The 18,551-nt window shown below is 53.3% G+C and overlaps 1 protein-coding gene and 1 pseudogene across 1 annotated transcript; one reads left to right on the top strand and one right to left on the bottom strand.

Moving 5' to 3' along the window:
• The first annotated feature begins 777 nt into the window (after nt 1-777).
• PEF1 (penta-EF-hand domain containing 1) lies at nt 778-18,236 on the top strand. The gene is made up of 5 exons (XM_004591641.3): nt 778-933; nt 11,916-12,207; nt 15,029-15,184; nt 15,617-15,760; nt 17,265-18,236. The coding sequence occupies exons 1-5, from the start codon at nt 910-912 to the stop codon at nt 17,492-17,494; spliced, it is 846 nt and encodes a 281-aa protein (XP_004591698.2). The 5' UTR covers nt 778-909; the 3' UTR covers nt 17,495-18,236.
• On the bottom strand, nt 4,910-5,526 carry LOC118758576 (small ribosomal subunit protein eS8-like; annotated as a pseudogene).
• Nucleotides 18,237-18,551: the final 315 nt, after the last annotated feature.

Here is an 18,551-nt window from a genome sequence, read left to right as displayed (position 1 = left end):
TGGACTCCAACCTTGGCGCCACCTGTGATAAGCAGACCCCGATCTTGAATTATTTATTGGTAAATAAGGCTGGGGCCTTGATTTATGGGGACTGGGGCCATTAGCATTAAAGGTCGCGTTGGCACTAATGGTCACATTAGGCCTGCAAGCTCACGCAATTTCTTAGCCAAGCAAGTAAAGCAGGTACAAAAAGAATTGCAGTTTGCAATGAGCCATGTTTACTCCATTTTGATTTCAACTCTACGCTTCGGAGCTGGAGCTAGCAGGGTGGTCAGCCCAGGGGAAAGCGGGGCTCGAGCACAAGTGTGGCCAACGTATGGAGCAAGAAGCACAACTCCCAAATTAGCGTGTTTTTGGCAGCTGAGAACCCTGAGACTTAGAGTGCTGAAACAACTTGCCCACGGATTTACATCCCACTTCACGTCAACTGTCACAAGTACTTCCGCCATCGCCCGTATCCCTTTCAGGAGGCCTCACTCAGTTCCCTGTTGTCACGGCAACAGACCTGGACCTCCTGGGCGGAAACCTGGAGTGACGATAAGTACGTCACTATCATGCGTCCCCCTTTGCCAGGTTATAATATGGCCACCTCAGCTACGCACGAACCAGATTTCTCAGGAAACACTCGGGCTTAACCATCCTTGGAATTGACTCCAAGTCAAAAAAGGGAAGAACACACGCGCCACGGCACCCACCCGGGCTTCCGGAAACCTCCACCTTGCCCTTAGTGTCTTGGGTTCGTCAGGCAGTGGCCCCCACTCTTGGCGTCACTTCCGTCGGCCGTCACGGTTTAGGATTGACTACTGCGGGAGTCCAGTCAGAAGCGGGCTCGCCCTCCAGGTCCGGGCGAAGGGCGGGTTTGACAGCAGGAAACCCCGCCCATCACCGGCGGGTGACGTTGGAAGCGCCATGGCCAGCTATCCGTACGGGCAGGTGAGTGTGTGAGGGGGCCTGTCGATCTAGGTTCGGGAAGTGACAAACCCAAATCCGGGGTCCTCCCGGTTCTGCTTCCTCTCCGCTTTCACCGCGTCCCTTCCACGCTGTCAGCAGGGGAAGGGGATCGTCGGTCGCGCCCGCTCACGTCACGCGGGACTGCGTGTTTTGGGATGTCTTGTCGCGCTGGTCTGACGTACCCCCCGGCGCCCCGATAACTTGGGGGACCGTGAACCCCGCCTGGGCTTTGCGCCCTGCTTCTCCGCCCCGGCTTTCGCGGGGGACCTGGGCTCCTCAACCTCCACCAGACGTTGGGAGCGCTGTTTCCGTTGGTATCATTGGGGGCGTGGGCTCCTCAGCCTCCACCAGACGTTGGGAGCGCTGTTTCCGTTGGTATCATTGGGGGCGTGGGCTCCCAACGCGGGTTCCCGGATCCACCTACGCGCACTGCGTCCAGAGCACGCGGGAATCTGCGGCTGAGCTAGTTTGACCACTGTGCAGCACCTGGATTTCACAGAGCGAGAGGGCAACGCCAAAGTCACTGGGCGGGGCGGTTTAGGTAGCCCTGCTGAGGTCTGCGCTTGCCTCCCCCGCACCTACACTCCCCCTGCAGCGCCCCAGCAAGGCGACCCTGTCACCAGAACCCTTTTTTGAGTGACAGAATGGCGGATGGATGAAAACAGTTTGGAGTCAGCGGTGGGTTTGCACCCGACTCCAGCAGTAATTTTGAGCCCTTGAGCGCAAGAATGTTGCCTGTCTGAGCCAAAGGGGCCTTCTCTGAAATAGCACCGGATAGTGGGGTCTGGTCATCCAGCTGTTAGCAAGAGCGTGGGATGGTGCTTGCAAAGCGTGCTGCTGTTGGGTGCTTTGCTTCCTTACTGGACTTCTGGCCCCTCACTTTACAGAGAAAGTCCAGAGAGGGATCCTGGCTTTCTTTGCCCAGGACCACTCTGCAGTGGAGGAGATGAAAACCCCCATGCAGGAAGCAGCAGGAATGTTAGGGAGCACGTGAGTGTAGTTTCGTCGCATGCCAGAAGATATAGTCAGGGACACTACAGGGTGTGCATCCCTTTGTGGCTTACACAGCCATGGAGGCCCTGAAGGCAAGCAGGGGCTATTACCACCCTTCCCTCCCTTTACAGCTGAGGGAAAATAAGTTGAGTGGCTTGGCAGAGGCCAGTGCTAGAACATAGCTTCTCCCTGCGCCCAGTGCCTGGCTGGCAGAAGTAGGAAGGAGAGAAGCCGATGAGGGCTGGGATCAGGAGGACGTGTGATGACGCAGCCGTGTTGGCCGGACTGTGTTCCTTTGCTGTGTTGCGAGTGTAATAGAGGAGGACCCTAGGGTCAAGTAAGAATGTCAGGATCCTCTGTCGGTTTTTAACATTATTTTCAGTTCATTGCAAAGGCAGAAAGAAAGAGACATTTTCTACCTGATGCGGGCTCACCTTCCGCTAGTGCCCACAGCAGTCTGGGATAGGCCAGGCCAAAGCTAGATACTCAGAAGTTCCAGAATTCAATCAGGAATCTCCCAGGGGTGTGGCAGGGCCCCAGGTACCTCCCAGGTTGTGCGTCAGCAGAAAACTGGAGGCCAACCTGAGTGGCCAAGACTGGAGCCAGGCACTTCCATACAGGTGTCTGAACCAAGGTTTAACTGCCTCCCCTTTTTCCTTGTAATGACTGGTCGTTGTTTTGGGGACTTTAGGATTCCTGAGTGACACAGTTTGGAGAAGCACAGCCATCACACACTGATGCTCAGAGGTCGGTCGTAAGTGAGAGCCTGTTCAAAGCGTACTTTTGGGGTCCCCTCTCAGGCTTGCTTGGGGCCTAGACATGGCCCAGGCAGCTGCATTTTAATGAGCTTTAGGGATAATTTTGTATGAGTCTAAGAAGCTATGATAGGTTAGGCAGGGATGGGCTAGAATCCCAACTGCCATGTGCCTTACGCAAGCTCAGGCCTCCAAGCCTCAGCATCTTCCTGTAACTGTGGTGGTTCCTGTCAGAAGGCTGGGGCCAGGGGGAACTGTGCTGAAGCCTGCGGGGGACTTGGTGCACTGTTGGTGCCCAGTGATGCCAGGGTGTGGCGGCAGCTGTCTGTGCCACAGGTGCTGTTCTGCTGCCATGCTGCCTGGGCTCTTCCCAGAGTGAAATCAGGGAGCTGTGTCTGGAAACGCTCCTAGTGGGAGCGGATTGCAGATACGCAGATCGGGAACTGGGTGATTGTGGTTAGGTGGATGTGCAGGTGCTAGGCATACCTAAATGGGCCTAGGGGTGCGAGGAGTTGTTTGTTTTTTTAAGAGGATTTTTTCCCATTTTTTATATTATTTTATGATGCAGTTCATCGGCTCTGGGATTTCCCTTACCCCCTTCCCAAGCCGCCTTCCCCGCCATTGATTTCCCCTATATTATTACAATAGTATAGTTCTTCATAAGCAGTCATATGTCCATCATTGCGGGCATGGGCAGTGGCAGAGTCCAGCATCCTATTGTAAAGATAGAGTTAACAGTTTCATTGGGAGTCCATCTTTGAAGTGATAGTAGAGATGCATACGGCATTGTATCCTCACATCTGGATATGATAGTCTCCATTACACAGTTACTATACATCCCCTTAAATGAAAAGCCACAAACAAAATCAACAGGAAGAAAAATAGAAACTTACAATGCCAGGAAGTTAAATAACATGTTACTGAATGATTAATGGGTTTCTGGAGAACTGAAAAAAAAATCAAGAACCTTCTTGAAGAAAATGATGTAACTATGATCTACGAGTTAGTGAAGAAATATGAGAAAAATATGAAAAAAAACTTTGGAAGAAATGAAACTAAAAACAAAAACATCAAAATTCATGAGATATGCTTTCCGCTGATCTTTGTTGGTGAGATGTATCTCCTGTAGGCAACAAATAGATGAGTTTTGTATTTTTTAATCCAGTCTGCTGATCTATGAAGTTTGATGGGTTTAAGCCATTTGCATTCAGTGTTAATATGAATAGGTGGTAATTTGGCCCTGTCCTTTTAGCAGTGGGTTGTTCATTGTTTGATTTAGTCTTCTGTTGTTATTTTACTGGGATGCTCTTCACATTTGCCTTTGGTTTTGGTGGATGTTATAAGAGTTATGGGAGTTCCAGAAGGTTCAGAAAGAGAAGCTTGGTTTAAAGCTGTATTCAAAGAAATAATAAATGAAAACTTCCCTAATATGGAGAAAGAATTAGGAAACAACATCCAGGAGGGGCACAGAACTCACAACAGGGTAGACCAAAAGTAATCTTCACCACAACATATGATAATCAAACTCTCTCTAATCGAACATAAGGAAAAGATCCTTACATATGCATGTGGGAAAAAAATCAATTGCCGTATAGAGGAGTGGCAATCAGAGTCACAGCTGGTCTGTCATAGGACACTCTGCAGGCCAAAAGAGAATGGAGCTACATATTCCATATTCTAAGATGAAAAAATTGTCGACCCAGAATAATGTGCCCAGCAAAGCTTTTCTTTGTCTTTGAAAAAGAAATAAAATTCTTGGGTGGTAGGGACCCAAGCACTTGGGCTGCCTTCCACTGCTTTCCCAGGCAGATCACAAATGGAGCAGCTAGGACTGGAACCTGCTTTTTTTGTTGTTGTTGTTAAGAATAACCACCTCCGGGCCCGGCGGCGTGGCCCAGCGGCTAAAGTCCCGCCTTGAAAGCCCCGGGATCCCATATGGGCGCCAGTTCTAATCCCAGCAGCTCCACTTCCCATCCAGCTCCCTGCTTGTGGCCTGGGAAAGCAGTTGAGGATGGCCCAATGCATTGGGACACTGCACCCGCGTGGGAGACCCGGAAGAGGTTCCAGGTTCCCGGCTTCGGATCGGTGCGCATCGGCCCTTTGCGGCTCACTTGGGGAGTGAATCATCGGACGGAAGATCTTCCTCTCTGTTTCTCCTCCTCTGTGTATATCTGGCTGTAATAAAATGAATAAATCTTTAAAAAAAAAAAAAGAATAACCACCTTTATTACTCCCTTCCGGGCTTTGATTTTCCTTAGGTAGAACTCTAGTTCCTTGCCCTCTAGCACAAAGCCATCTGCTTGGCCACGCTGACCGCGGCCTGATACAATGCAGCCAAGCAGCCTTCCCTGCTGGAACTGCTCCTCCAGAGGACTGCTGATCTTGGTGGTCTTTTTCCTTTCATCGTATTTCCTCTTTTTGTTTGAGACTCCTCCCCCTCAGGAGTCAGCTTGGCCCCCTCCTTGCGGCCCAGGGGCAGTGCTTAGTGAGACTCCCAGTACTTGTAGCAAGCATTGTAGATGACCTCGATGAGCCTGGTTTTGTGAGTACAAGTCGGAGCCCCAGAAGAAGTTGCCCACATCCAGCCTCAGGGCCCAGTACTTCTTGTTGCCACCCCTTGTGCACTGTATGACTGTGGCAGAGGCCGATCTTAGTGCACAGCTCATACTTGCACTTCTTGTGGCAGGACTTTCTCTTGTGCCCAGTCTTGCGGTGCTTGTGCCAGTTGTCCTGAGAGATACCCATCGCTTGGTGCTGGCTGGAAAGAGTGGAACCTGCATTTTGATACAGGATGCCAATGCTGGGCCTAGCCCACGGTGCCACCATGCTGGCCCTAGAGAGAATTCTTAGATGGTGCTTAAGCCCAGAATTGCCTTACCAGTAGGAGGCAGCTGGGTGAAGGCAAAATTGTATCCCAGGAGAGGAACTACTGCACAAAAACCAGGCAGCAGGTCAGAGCCTGAGAGTTGGGAGGGACTTGAAGGAGGCCAGTGTAGTTGTGATGAGAAGGAAAAGAGATATGATACAAGACTGGAAAGGGCAACACTCAGCAGATGCCCCCGGAGCTCATGTGCTTCTGGGGAAGGCTGCTTCATCCCGAGCAGACCAAGGGAGTGGGTGAGAGGGTTCGTCACATTTGTGCTGCTGCACATGGGGGGAATTTTGAAGCTCTTGAGGGGAGGTAAGTAAGGGTGCCTAACCGAGGGTCTGGGAGGGCACTGGGTGAAGAAGGTCCCGCTCCCTGAGGCGGAAGAGAGAGATAAATAACTTTGGGAAGAAGGTGTGCAGGCCGGAGAGATGAAGCAGGAGCTGGTACAGTGGCGGCGGCCACTCAAATCTTGGGACATTCTGAGCTTGTTGTGTATTGATTGTGGTTCTGTCTTGTAAATACTTGAGGAGGCTCTGCTGGTGCATGCCTGAACCTTGTGTCCTCTTAGCTTGGACTCCTGCCTCTTCAGCAGGCCCTAACATGATAATCTTGGGGGCACAGACTGTCTCGGCCTTGTCGTTTCCTTCCCTTCCTCCCTCCCTCCTTCGGACTTGGCATGGACTGTGATATCTCTGGCTTTCACCAGGGTCTTGGGGGCAGAAGGAGGAGGCCTTGGTGCTGAAAGAAACCAGAAGGGTCTGGAAGCAGTGCATGCCCCACTGTTTGCTGGAGTGCAAATGGAGATCCCAGGGATTCCATGATCCCCCCAGAGAATGGACAGAAAATTCTTTGAGAGTTTGTCAAACTGGTGAGGTGCTGGGGCAGAGTGTAAGTCAGCGTTCTGAGACTCCCTGGCTTCTGGGCATGGAGCCACCACCTACTGCAGCCTTGCCTTTCCCTGCCACTTCTGTGCAATTTCATGAACTACAGCCCCTGGCGCCCACACAGGCTGCATACTCACTGAATGGACAGAAGGGGGTGTGCAGTAGGGTCCTGAAGACCCCGTTTGGAATCCCCGCTCTCCCATACTCTTACTGTGAAATGTCGGACCCTTCAGTCAACTCTCCGCACCTTCACTTTCTCTTCTGTTAAGTGGGAATAATAACACTAGCTCCCAGGACAGAGGATCGGTGAACTGACTGAGCCAGGATCACTGGCAGAGTCCTTGCGCCAGTATACCAGACGTAGCTCATTGGGAATCAGCTAAAGACCTACAGAGTTTTTCTAGGATGCTTTGGAAGTCGTGGCTACTGAACGCATGCTTTCTCCTTCCACAGTCTTGTGTTAATATGAAATACTGTTGGAAAGACTCGGAAGGGTTGGCAGCCTGGGTTGGTGTAAGGCCTTGGTTGTCTTGGTTGACTCAGACTTTTGCTAACAAGTCAGTGGCCCTGGGGACTCTCTCACTGTCTCCCCCAACTTCCTCCCCAGCCCTGATATCGCCTAGCTTGGTGGCTGTCCCTGCTGGATCTTGTGTAAGCTAGAGACCTGAGTCATTGTAGATACTTCCCTCCCTCCACTCCCCCTCCATCTCTGCTAATCTAATTAGTTGCCAGGTCATGTCTAGTCTATCTCTGAAATAGCTTCAGAATCCAGCCCGTTGTTCCAGCCCCACGCCTACTGTCTGGGTCAGGACCTGCCTGCCCAGCGCCTGGGCTGCTGCCTCCCCCCAGGGGCTCATCTTGCACCGCCACAAGGCCCCGATCGCGGTCCCCTCCCTGTCTGAAACTCTCCATGGAGCCCGAACTCTTTAGTGTTGTGTGCATTTGTTCAGATATATTGTGGAGACCTGTGGGTGCCAGGCATTATGCTGGGTCCTGGCATACTGGGATGATTGGGGTCCTGGGAAGGCACTGGTGGGTGGGGGACTGTGGGCAGAAGCCACTCTCACTGCGGCCTGGAATGCAGCAGAGACTGCCTGGCCAGGGCCACATGGAGACCTCTGACCCTCATGGGGTTCTTGCTTCTGCCCTTGAGCTTGTTGCTGACTGCTCTGTGCATGCCCCTAAGCCTGTGCCTTGGTCTTCTCTTCGTGGGGAGTGCCGCTCCCTCCCCATCTTTTGGGGAATGCCTGTGCACCCTTCAAGGACCAACTCCCAGAGTCACTGCTGCCCCTTCCAGGAATCAGTCCTTGACTCACTTCATGCATTATTCATCTGGTTGCTCATTTATGCATTCGGCAAACAAGCTGAATTCCTGTGTCCACACTTCCTTCGTGGTGTGTAAGCAGGTTTGCTAATGCCACTGATTGCATCATAATTACCCGTGGGCTCCCCGGAGGACAAGGACCTGCTTGGTTTTGTGCACAGCATTGCTGTGCTCAGAATCTGCTGAATGAGAACGTTCAATAACTGTCCATTTCTTTTCTTTCTTTCATTTTTTTAAAAAAAAGGTTTATTTTATTTTTTTGAAAGGCAGAGTTACAGAAAGGAGAGACAGAGGGAGATCTTGCATCTGCTGGTTCACACCATATACTTGCATTGGCTGAAGCTGAGCTTTTTGGAAGCCAGGAGCTTCTTCCAGGTCTCCCATGTGGATGCAGGGACCCAATGATTTGGGCTATCCTTCTCTGCTTAACAAGTAGAGAGCTGAATTGGAAATGGAACGGCCGGGACATGAACCAGTGCCCATTTGGGCTGCCAACCCTGCAGGAGGAGGCTTAGCCTTCTAGAGCACAGTGCTGGCCCCACCTGCTTCTTTATCTGAGAAATAGGCCTACTGATGTCTTCACCTTTTCAGTAGGGAGATTGTAGGCCACGTTGTGCCAGTTGTGCTTCTGTAGGTAGAAGTACTTTCAGCTATTTGTGGGCTTATTTTTTCTGTGTATGTATGTATGTGTTTTAAAGGCAGAGCTGTCGAGAGGGAGAGATCATCTATCTGCTGGTTCACTCCCCAAATGCCTGTGATGGCTCAGGTTGGAGCATGCCAGAGCCAGGAACCTGGAACTCCATCCGGGTCTCCCGTGTGAGTGAGCAGCTCAGGCATTTGGGCCATCATCCCCTGTTTCCTCAAGATATTGGAGCTGGATCAGAAGTGGAGCAGCTAAAGCTTGGACTGGCGCTCATATGATATGCCAGCATTTCAGGCAGCGGCTTAACGTGCTGTGCTACAATGCCTGCCTTCCTGGAAACTTCAGTGCAGGGCATGAGCTACTGCCAGCTCGCAGCCGACCCAGCATACTCCTGGGATGTGACAGCAGGAAGGCAGAGGGCCTGCCTGCAGCACCTGGAATTGCATCCCACATGGGAAAGTCGTGCTGTGGGTGCTCTGTCATCTACAGAGTTCCCAGGGCTTGTAAGGGGCCAGTTCCTCCTGGCTTGTTTCCGGCCAGAGCTTTGGGTGATGCCCAGACCTGCAGGGTTCCCCCCACCCTTTTTTTTTTCATTCTGGGATCCTCAGCGCTATTGCCTAAAGTTAGCAGCTCAGTGATGGAATACCAAGGGCACCACTTGGTGGGGGTCTGGTGTTGGGGACTAGCCCCAGCCCTGTCTCTGCTTCCAGTTCAGTGTGACTTGGCCGGGTCCCTCCCCTGATTTTCTCCTTGGCTTTGTGGTCCCCTAAGTGGCTGGTGTATCTGTGTTAAATACCTCTCTCTGTGTGTACTATTTTATTAGATGCTAAGGAGAGTGTGTCCTGGTCACAGCAGCGTGGCCTAGCGGCTAAAGTCCTCGCCTTGAATGCGCCAGGATCCCATATGGGCGCCAATTCTAATCCCGGCAGCTCCACTTCCCATCCAGCTCCCTGCTTGTGGCCTGGGAAAGCAGTTGAGGACGGCCCAAAGCCTTGGGACCCTGCACCTATGTGGGAGACCTGGAAGAAGTTCCTGGCTCCTGGTTTCGGGTTGGCACAGCACCGTCTGTTGCGGCCACTTGGGGAGTGAATCATTGGACGGAAGACCTTTCTCTCTGTCTCTCCTCCTCTCTGTGTATCTGCCTTTCCAATAAAAATAAATTCTTTAAAAAAAAGAGAGAGAGTGTGTCCAGGGCCCTTGTATTAACTGGGAGCTCCTTCAGCATGTTTCACTCTGCTTTAGCAGCCACCCCCCACCCCTATCCCAGGGCCCTGTTGATAATGTATACTGTTAACGCTGGCAGCTATGAGTCGGTGTGCTCACTGTTGGAAGATGTGTATTTCTTTTTTTTTCTTTTTAAGATTTATTTATTTATTTTATTGGAAAGGTGGATACACAGAGAGGAAAGACAGAGAGGAAGATCTTCCGTCTAATGGTTGACTCCCCAAGCGGCCGCAACAGCTGGAGCTGAGCCAATCTGAAGCCGGGAGATTCCCAGTCTCCCACGTGGGTGCAGGGTCCCAAAGTCTTGGGCCGTCCTCAACTGCATTCCCAGGCCACAGGCAGGAAGCTGGATGAGAAGCAGGGCCGCCGAGATTAGAACCGGTGCCCATATGGGATCCCTGTGCGTGCAAGGCGAGGATCTTAACCTCTACGCTATTGTGCCAGCCCGGAAGATGTGTATTTCTTGTGTCAGTGGTTTTCTGTGTTTTTGGATCACTGTGGCATCCTTCAGAGCCCCCTAGACCTAGCAGGGGAAGCAGAACCCTTGTCAGGGCCCTGGTACCCTCAGTTTGCTTCAGCTGGATCAGCTTTCTTCTATTGGTTATATTTATCTTACTTCACGGAGGAGTTATTTAGTTAACATGTAAAGTGCAGACTTTGGCTGAGTTCATTTCTTGCCATCAGGTGGAGAGGGTACTGTTTGTTTGTGAGGAAGCTGGAAGCTGGCTCAGATTAAGTTCGTGTCTGGGGAGATCAGCTTTGAATCGAAACCGTGACTTCACTGTGTGCCAGTTGGCTGTGGCAGCTTCCAGAGGCAGAAGGTCCCATGATGCCCGTGCCCTCTCTGCTCCCTTTCAATGAGGCGTGAATCTGGCCTTAAGCCTGAGGTGCACTATCTTGGAAACAAGCTAAAAGGAGAGAGCCCCAACTGTCCGTCCTAGATCAGTGGGTCTCCTGGTGATTGATCTGAACGTGTCTTGGTGACATGGACCTCAAGCTGGGCCATCTGCCCTCACTGCCTCCAGCTCGTTCATCTGCTTGGTTCAGTGCTGGCCTCTGAAGGTGGTGGTAGCAGAGACACTGAGCCCCAGGGAGCCCCAGCCAGGGGCAGAGAAGGTGGACATGAGAGGAAAGGCCCCACGTACCCTGCAGTGCACAGTTGCTCCGGACATGGAGCCGGGAGACCTGGGAGCTGTGACCAGCAGGCCGTGTGTGACCTTTGCTGTTGTCACTGGTGGTTGATGGGCACTGAGTGCCTGCGCTGTGCCTGGTCCCGTATCACAGTGCCTCCCACCACTGCTTCTGACTCACTCACATAGCAGCCCCAGACAGGCACTGTTTGTTATTAATTCCACTTCACAGTAGAAGATGCTGACACACAGGGACAACAAGGTTTGAACTTGAGCTTTATTTTTTTTTAATTTCTGTGCTCATTTAAAAGACAGAATGGCAAAGTTCTTCTGTCTGCTAATTGACTGCCCAAATAGCTGCAAGAGCAGCTTGGACCAGGCCAGGCTGAAGGCAGGGCTCCAGCTCCCTGGGCCATCCTCTGCTGCGGTCCCAGGCACATGAACAGGGAGCTGGGTCAGAGTTGGAGCGGCCGGGGAACCCCAGCCTGCTCTCACATAGGAGGCTTCTGTCGGAGGCAGTGATTTAACCCCCTTTACAGTCCTGACCCCTTGAACTGGTCCTTTTAGCCATTGTGCTGGTTAACCACTGCCTTAGGAATCCATTACCCTGCTTGTCTCACAGGCAGTGTGGCTAGGGAAACGTTTTTGCTCTGTGAGGTGAAGTGGGGTGAGGAAGTTGTGCTCAGAGGAATCTGTGCCATGGAAACATCATTTGTGATTGATGAGGATGTGTGGCAGAGCCTATCTGTGCTGTAAATTCTGCAGACAGAGATGGGGATGCCTCGGGGTGAACATTGGGAATTCTGTCTGATGCATTAGCTCTTCCAGCAATGAACACAAAGCAGACAGCCTTCCTGTGCTGGGAGCTGGGGCAAAAGTGGCGAATTGGACATCCCGGTCCTTATGAAGCCCTCGGTGTGCCGGAGAGGGGAGTCAGGCAGGAGGCCATCAGTGCTGTGGCCCCGTATAACTCCTAGCTCCTTTAGCAGGCTTGGGCTGCCTCCTTGAGCTGTGGGGTTGTAAGGTCAGTGGGATCGTGGCCTGTCTGAGCAAGGATGGCCGTGGAAGTGCTTTAAAGCTATGCAGTACTGCCCACTGCTTAGGTCTGGCATGTTCCTTCTGACTGGTACTTCTTTCCGCAGGGCTGCCCAGGAGCTGCAGGACAAGCGCCCGGAGCCCCTCCAGGTGGCTACTACTCTGGACCCCCCCACGGTGGAGGACAGTATGGCAGTGGGCTGCCCCCTGGGGGTGGTTATGGGGGTCCTGCTCCTGGAGGGCCATATGGACCACCAGCTGGTGGAGGGCCCTATGGACACCCCACCCCAGGGGGCGTCCCACCTGGAGGACCCTATGGTGGGGCAGCCCCAGGAGGCCCCTATGGGCCACCACCTCCAAGCGCCTATGGAGCCCAGCAGCCCGGGGCTTATGGACAGGGTAAGTAGGGTGCCTCTGACCTGGTTCTGCATGGTCCAGAGCCAACCCCTGGCCATCCTGTGAGTATGCAGGCACCCTGGTCCCTGACGCCATGGCATTATTTTTTTTTTTTTTTTTAATTTTAAACATCTCTTTATTACCAAAAATTTAGCATGGCATTATTCTTTCAGCATCAACTCATGTCAGCAGAACAAGGAGTCTGAGTTGCAGCAGCATTACTTTTCTGTTGTTTGCTTGTACATGTGTGCTGCATGCGTGTCGGCAGCTGCAGTTGGCTGCTGAACTTCTCCGTGTCTTTTCCTTCTGTACCAGGTGGAAGGAGCAGCCCCGTTTGGCATGTTGTCCTTGTGACAGGGTAGAGCAGGAAGCAGGTGGGAAGGCTCATGCCCACTGAAAGTCCTGCTCTGACACACCAGGCGTCTTGTCTGCTCACAGGCATTTGGCTGAAGCACATCGCCTGGTCAAGCCCGCCATCAGTAGCATGGGAGTGGATGCTGCTGTGGAGCGAAGGGTATTTAACAGCTAACCTGCCCGAGGGGAGTTCCCTCCAGGGGTGGGGGCACCTGACTGCTGGCTGCAGAAAGACAGCACAGTGTCATCATGGGAATCCTGGCCTTTGACATCAGACCTGACCAGATGACTGTGAGCCTAACATCCTCGTGTAAGATGGGGCAGTGCTGCCACCTCACAGGGTTGTTGACAAGGATTGAGTGAGAACGTGCAGGTCAGCCCTGGGCACTCTTTGGCCCGTAGGAAGTACTTAATCAACAGCACTGCACCAGAGCTCTCAGCAAAGAGGGACTTGACATCTGATGTGATGTTGGGCACAGCCAGGGCATTGGCACTGTGAGATGCGGAGAAAGGCAGGTGGGAAACTGAGGGCAAGGAGGAGACAAGGGAGGTCCTGGGCAGGATGGCAGGATGGCAGGGCCAGGGCTCAGGTCACAGTGGAGACTTCCAGGCAGCTCAGACAGAGGTGAGGGGAAGCTAGTGTCTGTCCCTGCCCTGGCATCCCCCGCTCATTTCGGCTAGCTCCTTCTCAGGTGAGCCTGGGAGCTCCAAGTCCTAGTGCACCCGAAGGGCCTCCAGAAAGTAGCATAGCCCTCTGTGCACCCAGGCAGGGGCCCAGAGAGAGATGCTCAGCTGCTGGCCAAGCTCCGCAAGCTGGTGGCATTTATCTTGTTGGTGCCTAGAGCGTCTGGCCATTGGCTCAGCAACTTCAGGGTGGGTTTCCTCATCCCTTTAAAATCTTGTCCTTGAGCCTCCGTGCAGTCACTGTAGCAAAGCAGTCTCCGACCCTGAGGCCAAAGGTGATTTCCAGCGCTGGCGAGGAGAGGGTGGCTACTTCTCAGACTGAGCTGGTTCCTGGTCCTGCTGTTGCTGCTTTCCCCCCTCACTCCATCCCACAGCAGCCTTTCTTTTTTTTTTTTTTAAGATGTATTTATTTTTATTACAAAGTCAGATATACAGAGAGGAGGAGAGACAGAGAGAAAGATCTTCCGTCCAATGATTCACTCCCCAAGTGAGCGCAACGGGCCGGTGCTGCGCCGATCTGAAGCCAGGAACCAGGAACCTCTTCCGGGTCTCCCTCATGGGTGCAGGGTTCCAAGGCTTTGGGCCATCCTCAACTGCTTTCCCAGGCCACAAGCAGGGAGCTGGATGGGAAGTGGAGCTGCCAGGATTAGAACCGGCGCCCATATGGGATCCTGGCACGTTCAAGGCGAGGACTTTAGCCACTAGTCCACGCTGCTGGGCCCCCCACAGCAGCCTTTCTTAAAGCACCTGCCATGAAGTTACCTGTGAGGTCTGAGGCCCCACCCCACTAAATCCAAATGTAAAGGATGTGACCATTTACTGCCGTGCTGTTCTCAGCAGAGGGCCTACAAGGCCTCTAACCTCCTCCACTGTAATCACCTCTCAAGCCAAGCCTCCTTGGGGTGCTGGAACCCCCACTGGCTACCTTCACACTTTGCCACATGCTGTTCTCCCCACCTCAGCTCTGTGTAATGAGGCTGTCCTCTGTGAAGACCACACGTGGTCTTGGCCTTTTCCTGTTGCCTCATTGAATCTTCACACCAGCCTTGGGAAGTGGTTCTGTTTGGCAATGAGCAGTCAGTACTCGGGAAAGTATGCACTTTGCCTAATATCACACAAGTGAGTAAAGATCACAGGTGTTTAATTCCAAACCTGAGCTCTTCTCCTCACAGACCACAGCTGACACAGCACTTGTGCCTGGAGCAGTGGGCCTTGTCCCCTCACCTCCATGGCACTGCTGATTTGGGAGGGTGAGTGGAACCTGGATTTTCCCATCCTGGAACATCAGGCAGGCCACACCATGGAGCGTGGGTCGCTGGCTCTGCATGGCTGCCCAGCTGTCCCTGGCTGTCTTTGATGATTTCCTGTCTGAAGGGGCCTTGGATGTGGCCTGTCAGCTCGGGGATGGGGCTATAGCAGGACCACTTCACTTGGGCCTTTTCCTCTGGTAGACGGGGTGCTGCTGCTTCACTGCCTCCACCATCCTTTCCCCGTCCCTAGCTTACCTTCTCCTGGCAGTTCCTGATGTGCTGGAAGGGACTGGTAGGACCCTGTTCCTTAGCAACAACAAGTTGAATAGAGAAGTGACTGTACAGAAGTCTAAGGGAGCCTTGGTATACATACCAGCTGCAAATGCACGTTTGTCCATGCAGAAGGCTGGCAACTGACAAGAGGCAGGGCAGGGAGCCTTTGCAGGCGAGGTGGGTAAGGGTGATCCCGGGGCCAGGAAGGCCCTGAGGGCTGCCTGTTCACATGGGCGGTGCCCCAGTGCTGTCCTCTCTTCCAGGCGGTGCCCCTCCCGGTGTGGATCCTGAGGCCTACTCCTGGTTCCAGTCAGTGGACTCCGATCACAGTGGTTACATCTCCATCAAGGAGCTAAAGCAGGCGCTGGTCAACTCCAACTGGTCCTCATTCAATGACGAGACATGTCTCATGATGATCAGTGAGTTCCAGGCCTGCTCTCTGGGCTTGGGCAGGGCCAGAGCCACCTGCTGGTAGACATTCCCAGGACGCAGATTTTGGCCAGCGAGGCTTTCAGGGAGGAAGCTGGGTTCAAGACTGAGAATTCTTCTTGGCCCTGTCTCAAGTTAACCCTACTGTGGTAAAGGTGTCTCAGTTTTCCCTTCTGTAGAATGGGACCAAGGGCCTGGGGCTCAACTGCCAAGCCTGTGGGGAAAGTACAGTTTTGGATGGGGTGGGGCTGGGGTGGTGTCCAGTGGAGGAAGCTGCTGCACCTGATACAGATGGGACCCTTGGCCTGTGATGTAGTTTCTTAAACTAGCCTGGGGGAAGGGCCGTGTCCGTGGCTCCTGAGAACCTTTGGCCATGCCCCCACCCTGCCGTCTTGAAGCCTTCCTGTCCTCCTCTCCCTCAGACATGTTTGACAAGACCAAGTCAGGCCGCATTGATGTCTACGGATTCTCGGCCTTGTGGAAGTTCATCCAGCAGTGGAAGAACCTCTTCCAGCAGTATGACCGTGACCACTCCGGCTCCATCAGCTACACAGAGCTGCAGCAAGGTGGGGACCGGGGCAGGGCATGGTGGGGAGAGCAAAACATGTCCCTCTCATTCCACAGATGCCATGTGTCCACCTGCATGCCACAATGCTGTCCTCAGGGCTGACCCACTGCTGCCACCCTTTCTGTGATCTGGCTGTGGCACCAAGCCAAGATCCAGGGCAGAGAAACACTTAAACTCCCCATTGTAGGGTAACAGCTTCAATCTCTGGGAGCCTTGGGGTGGAAACCTGGTACCCCAGGGTACTAGTCAGTGTGTATGGCTGGGGTGGCTCCATCCCCTGCAGTATGCAGCTGATGGAATGGAACAAGCCCTGCCCAGAAACATAGGTTCTGTTGTCACTTCTGCCAAAAGCATCTCCTTGCCAACTCAGAGACCCAGCACCTTAAAAGCATATGGGTAAGTTGATCTGAGGCCGCAGCTGCAGGTGTGATTCCAGTGCAGCTGCAGGACTGGAGCCTGTGGCTTGGGCTCAGGCCCATGGGTGAGAGGACAGGTGGCTGGTGGGGTTATAGGAAGCCAACAGGGAGCATTGCCTCCTGGGAGCGGGAAGGAACTGCCTGGAGTGGACTTTGGTCACACCAGGGAGCTCTGAGTGGAGGTGAGCACTCTGCACCTGCCCCTGGTTGAAGGGAGAGAAGATGACTGGTACTCTCTGCCCACTCTTGTGCCAGTTTCTGTTCTGGGTGTTGGTAAGGGTGAAGCTTACCACAGCTGCTGTTTATGCACTGCTTTGTCATAAACATTTGAGTAGATTTATATAATTGATTCCCGTGTACTAGCTATGGCTACCATTTAGTATTTCTGGACCCTGTGATGAAGGGTTCCTTGCTGCTCCCTTCTGTACGTGAGAAGCTGAGACTTAGTGTAGGTGACTTGCCCAAGGGCCCCCGATGGGGAGGTTTTAGCCTGGGTGGGTCTGTGGCAGGGATGGGGAGCAAGTTAGCATCCTGGTGGAGGATGGGGAGCAGCCTCTTCTGTGGGGACCTGGTGCTGATTTTATCCAAGTAGCAGTCACTGATTGCCAGGCCCTGGGTTACTTGTTTTAATGATCCCTCCACTAATCCTCGCTGGCACCTGCCAAGCTGAGCATCATCCACACTTCAGGGTAAGAGAGAGGCAGTGAGGCTGAGCAGCTTGCCCAGGAATTGACTGCAGAATAGGCCCTCAGAACCTCTGTGCTGCGGCAGCTGCCTTAATGCCCACCTGCAGTGAGGTGGACCTAGAGGACTTAGACCTCTTTTTAATGTGGAGTCAGGTGACAACAGGACCTTATCACCTATGGGCTGTATGAGCTCCGGTGGAACAAACCACAGGGAATGTGGAGGAAGAGGGCTGTGGCCTTCTGGCTGTGGGAGCGCCCACCTAGAGCCCCACCTAGGAGCTCCTAATACCTGGGGCAGAGCGTTAGGGCTCCTCTGTCCTTTGTCCTGGGAGCTCCTGTGTGTCCCCTGAGCTGCTTGCCTCACGGCAGGTTTCTCTGTGTTCCATGTGTCCTTCTCCAGCTCTCTCCCAGATGGGCTACAACCTGAGCCCCCAATTCACCCAGCTTCTGGTCTCCCGCTACTGCCCGCGTTCTGCCAGTCCTGCCATGCAGCTTGACCGCTTCATCCAGGTGTGCACCCAGCTGCAGGTGCTGACTGAGGCCTTCCGGGAGAAGGACACCGCCGTACAGGGCAACATCCGGCTCAGCTTTGAGGACTTTGTTACCATGACAGCCTCACGGATGCTCTGACCCAGCGTGTCTGCCGCGTGGATTGCCCTGGGGGCCTCTTCTGGCTCCTTAGAGCAGGGGGAAGGATGTGGGCCTCTTCTCTTTTCCTGCCCCTCCTAGAAAAAGATTCTCCTTTGCTGATGCAGCACACTCAGAGAGGCGAAAGAGTCCTGTGTGTCCACCAAATAGTGGGGAACCTAGGTTGAGGCCACACAGTTAAGGACCTGACTTAGGAGAAAACTGAAGAAGGTCTGAGCAGTTGAGTGGCACAGCCTGGCCCCAGGAGCAGGAGCTGCAGCCACTGCAGTGTAGTTGGTATGTGGCCAGCTGGGCTTGGGCTCTGGCTTTCCCTTCCACACCCTGATGCCAGGGTAAGTGCACTGGTCTCTTAGCACTACTACCTGTTTCTTCCCCTAGACCGTCCTGTCAGATGAGTCCAGTTTTGCCAAAGTGGAGTTGATCCGGCATGATCATGGGACCAGTGGCTTGCACTGTCGCACCCCCACAGGTCCCTGTGAGTCAACCTTCTAGCTGCCTTGGGGCTGTTGCTGCCCTGGGAGCAAGAACAGGTTGCTCTGCACACCTTTGGCCGGGCTGTGCTCCTTGTGGATTGGACCTCTCCCTTTCCTGCAGGCTTTATTCCCCGGGGGGCAGTTGTCACCTCCCACTGCCAATGCTTTTTTGTTTGTTTGTTTCTAGTTTTTTCATTTGGGGCCAAAAGTCCAATGAAACTGTAAGCGTCAATAAAAGGATGAAACTCCAAGTTCCACATTTTCCACTGTGACTTCTCAGCTACACTTGCCCAGTCCATGAATGCTTAAGTCCATAGGATGTACTTAGCCATGCAGAACGCAGTGGGGAGCAGCAGGCCTGGCCTCCTGTGGTCATTTGCCAGCGCGAAGCTGCAGTGTCGGGCGTCTGGCAGGGAGCCCTGCCAGGTTCAACTCAGGACGATCGGGAGTTCAGCTCTGTGGGGTTCATGGCAGGGTTAGGGGTGGTCTTCTGGGTTGGAGGCAGCTATCCCGTCTCTTCACAACATGGCCTTTGTATCCTCCCCGGCCTTAGTTTTAACTTCCAG

This window comes from Ochotona princeps, chromosome 2 (genome assembly GCF_030435755.1).
Source record: "Ochotona princeps isolate mOchPri1 chromosome 2, mOchPri1.hap1, whole genome shotgun sequence".
Classification (NCBI taxonomy): Eukaryota; Metazoa; Chordata; class Mammalia; order Lagomorpha; family Ochotonidae; genus Ochotona; species Ochotona princeps.
The sequence above is the reverse complement of the archived record's forward strand: the minus strand, read 5'-3'. Positions and strand labels throughout refer to the sequence as shown.

Excerpts from the sequence above, each read along its gene's own strand:
- PEF1 (XM_004591641.3), top strand. The coding sequence starts at position 910 with ATGGCCAGCTATCCGTACGGGCAG. Across the intron at positions 934-11,915 it reads CCAGCTATCCGTACGGGCAG|GGCTGCCCAGGAGCTGCAGG; the intron begins GTGAGTGTGTGA and ends TTCTTTCCGCAG. Across the intron at positions 15,761-17,264 it reads CTACACAGAGCTGCAGCAAG|CTCTCTCCCAGATGGGCTAC; the intron begins GTGGGGACCGGG and ends GTCCTTCTCCAG.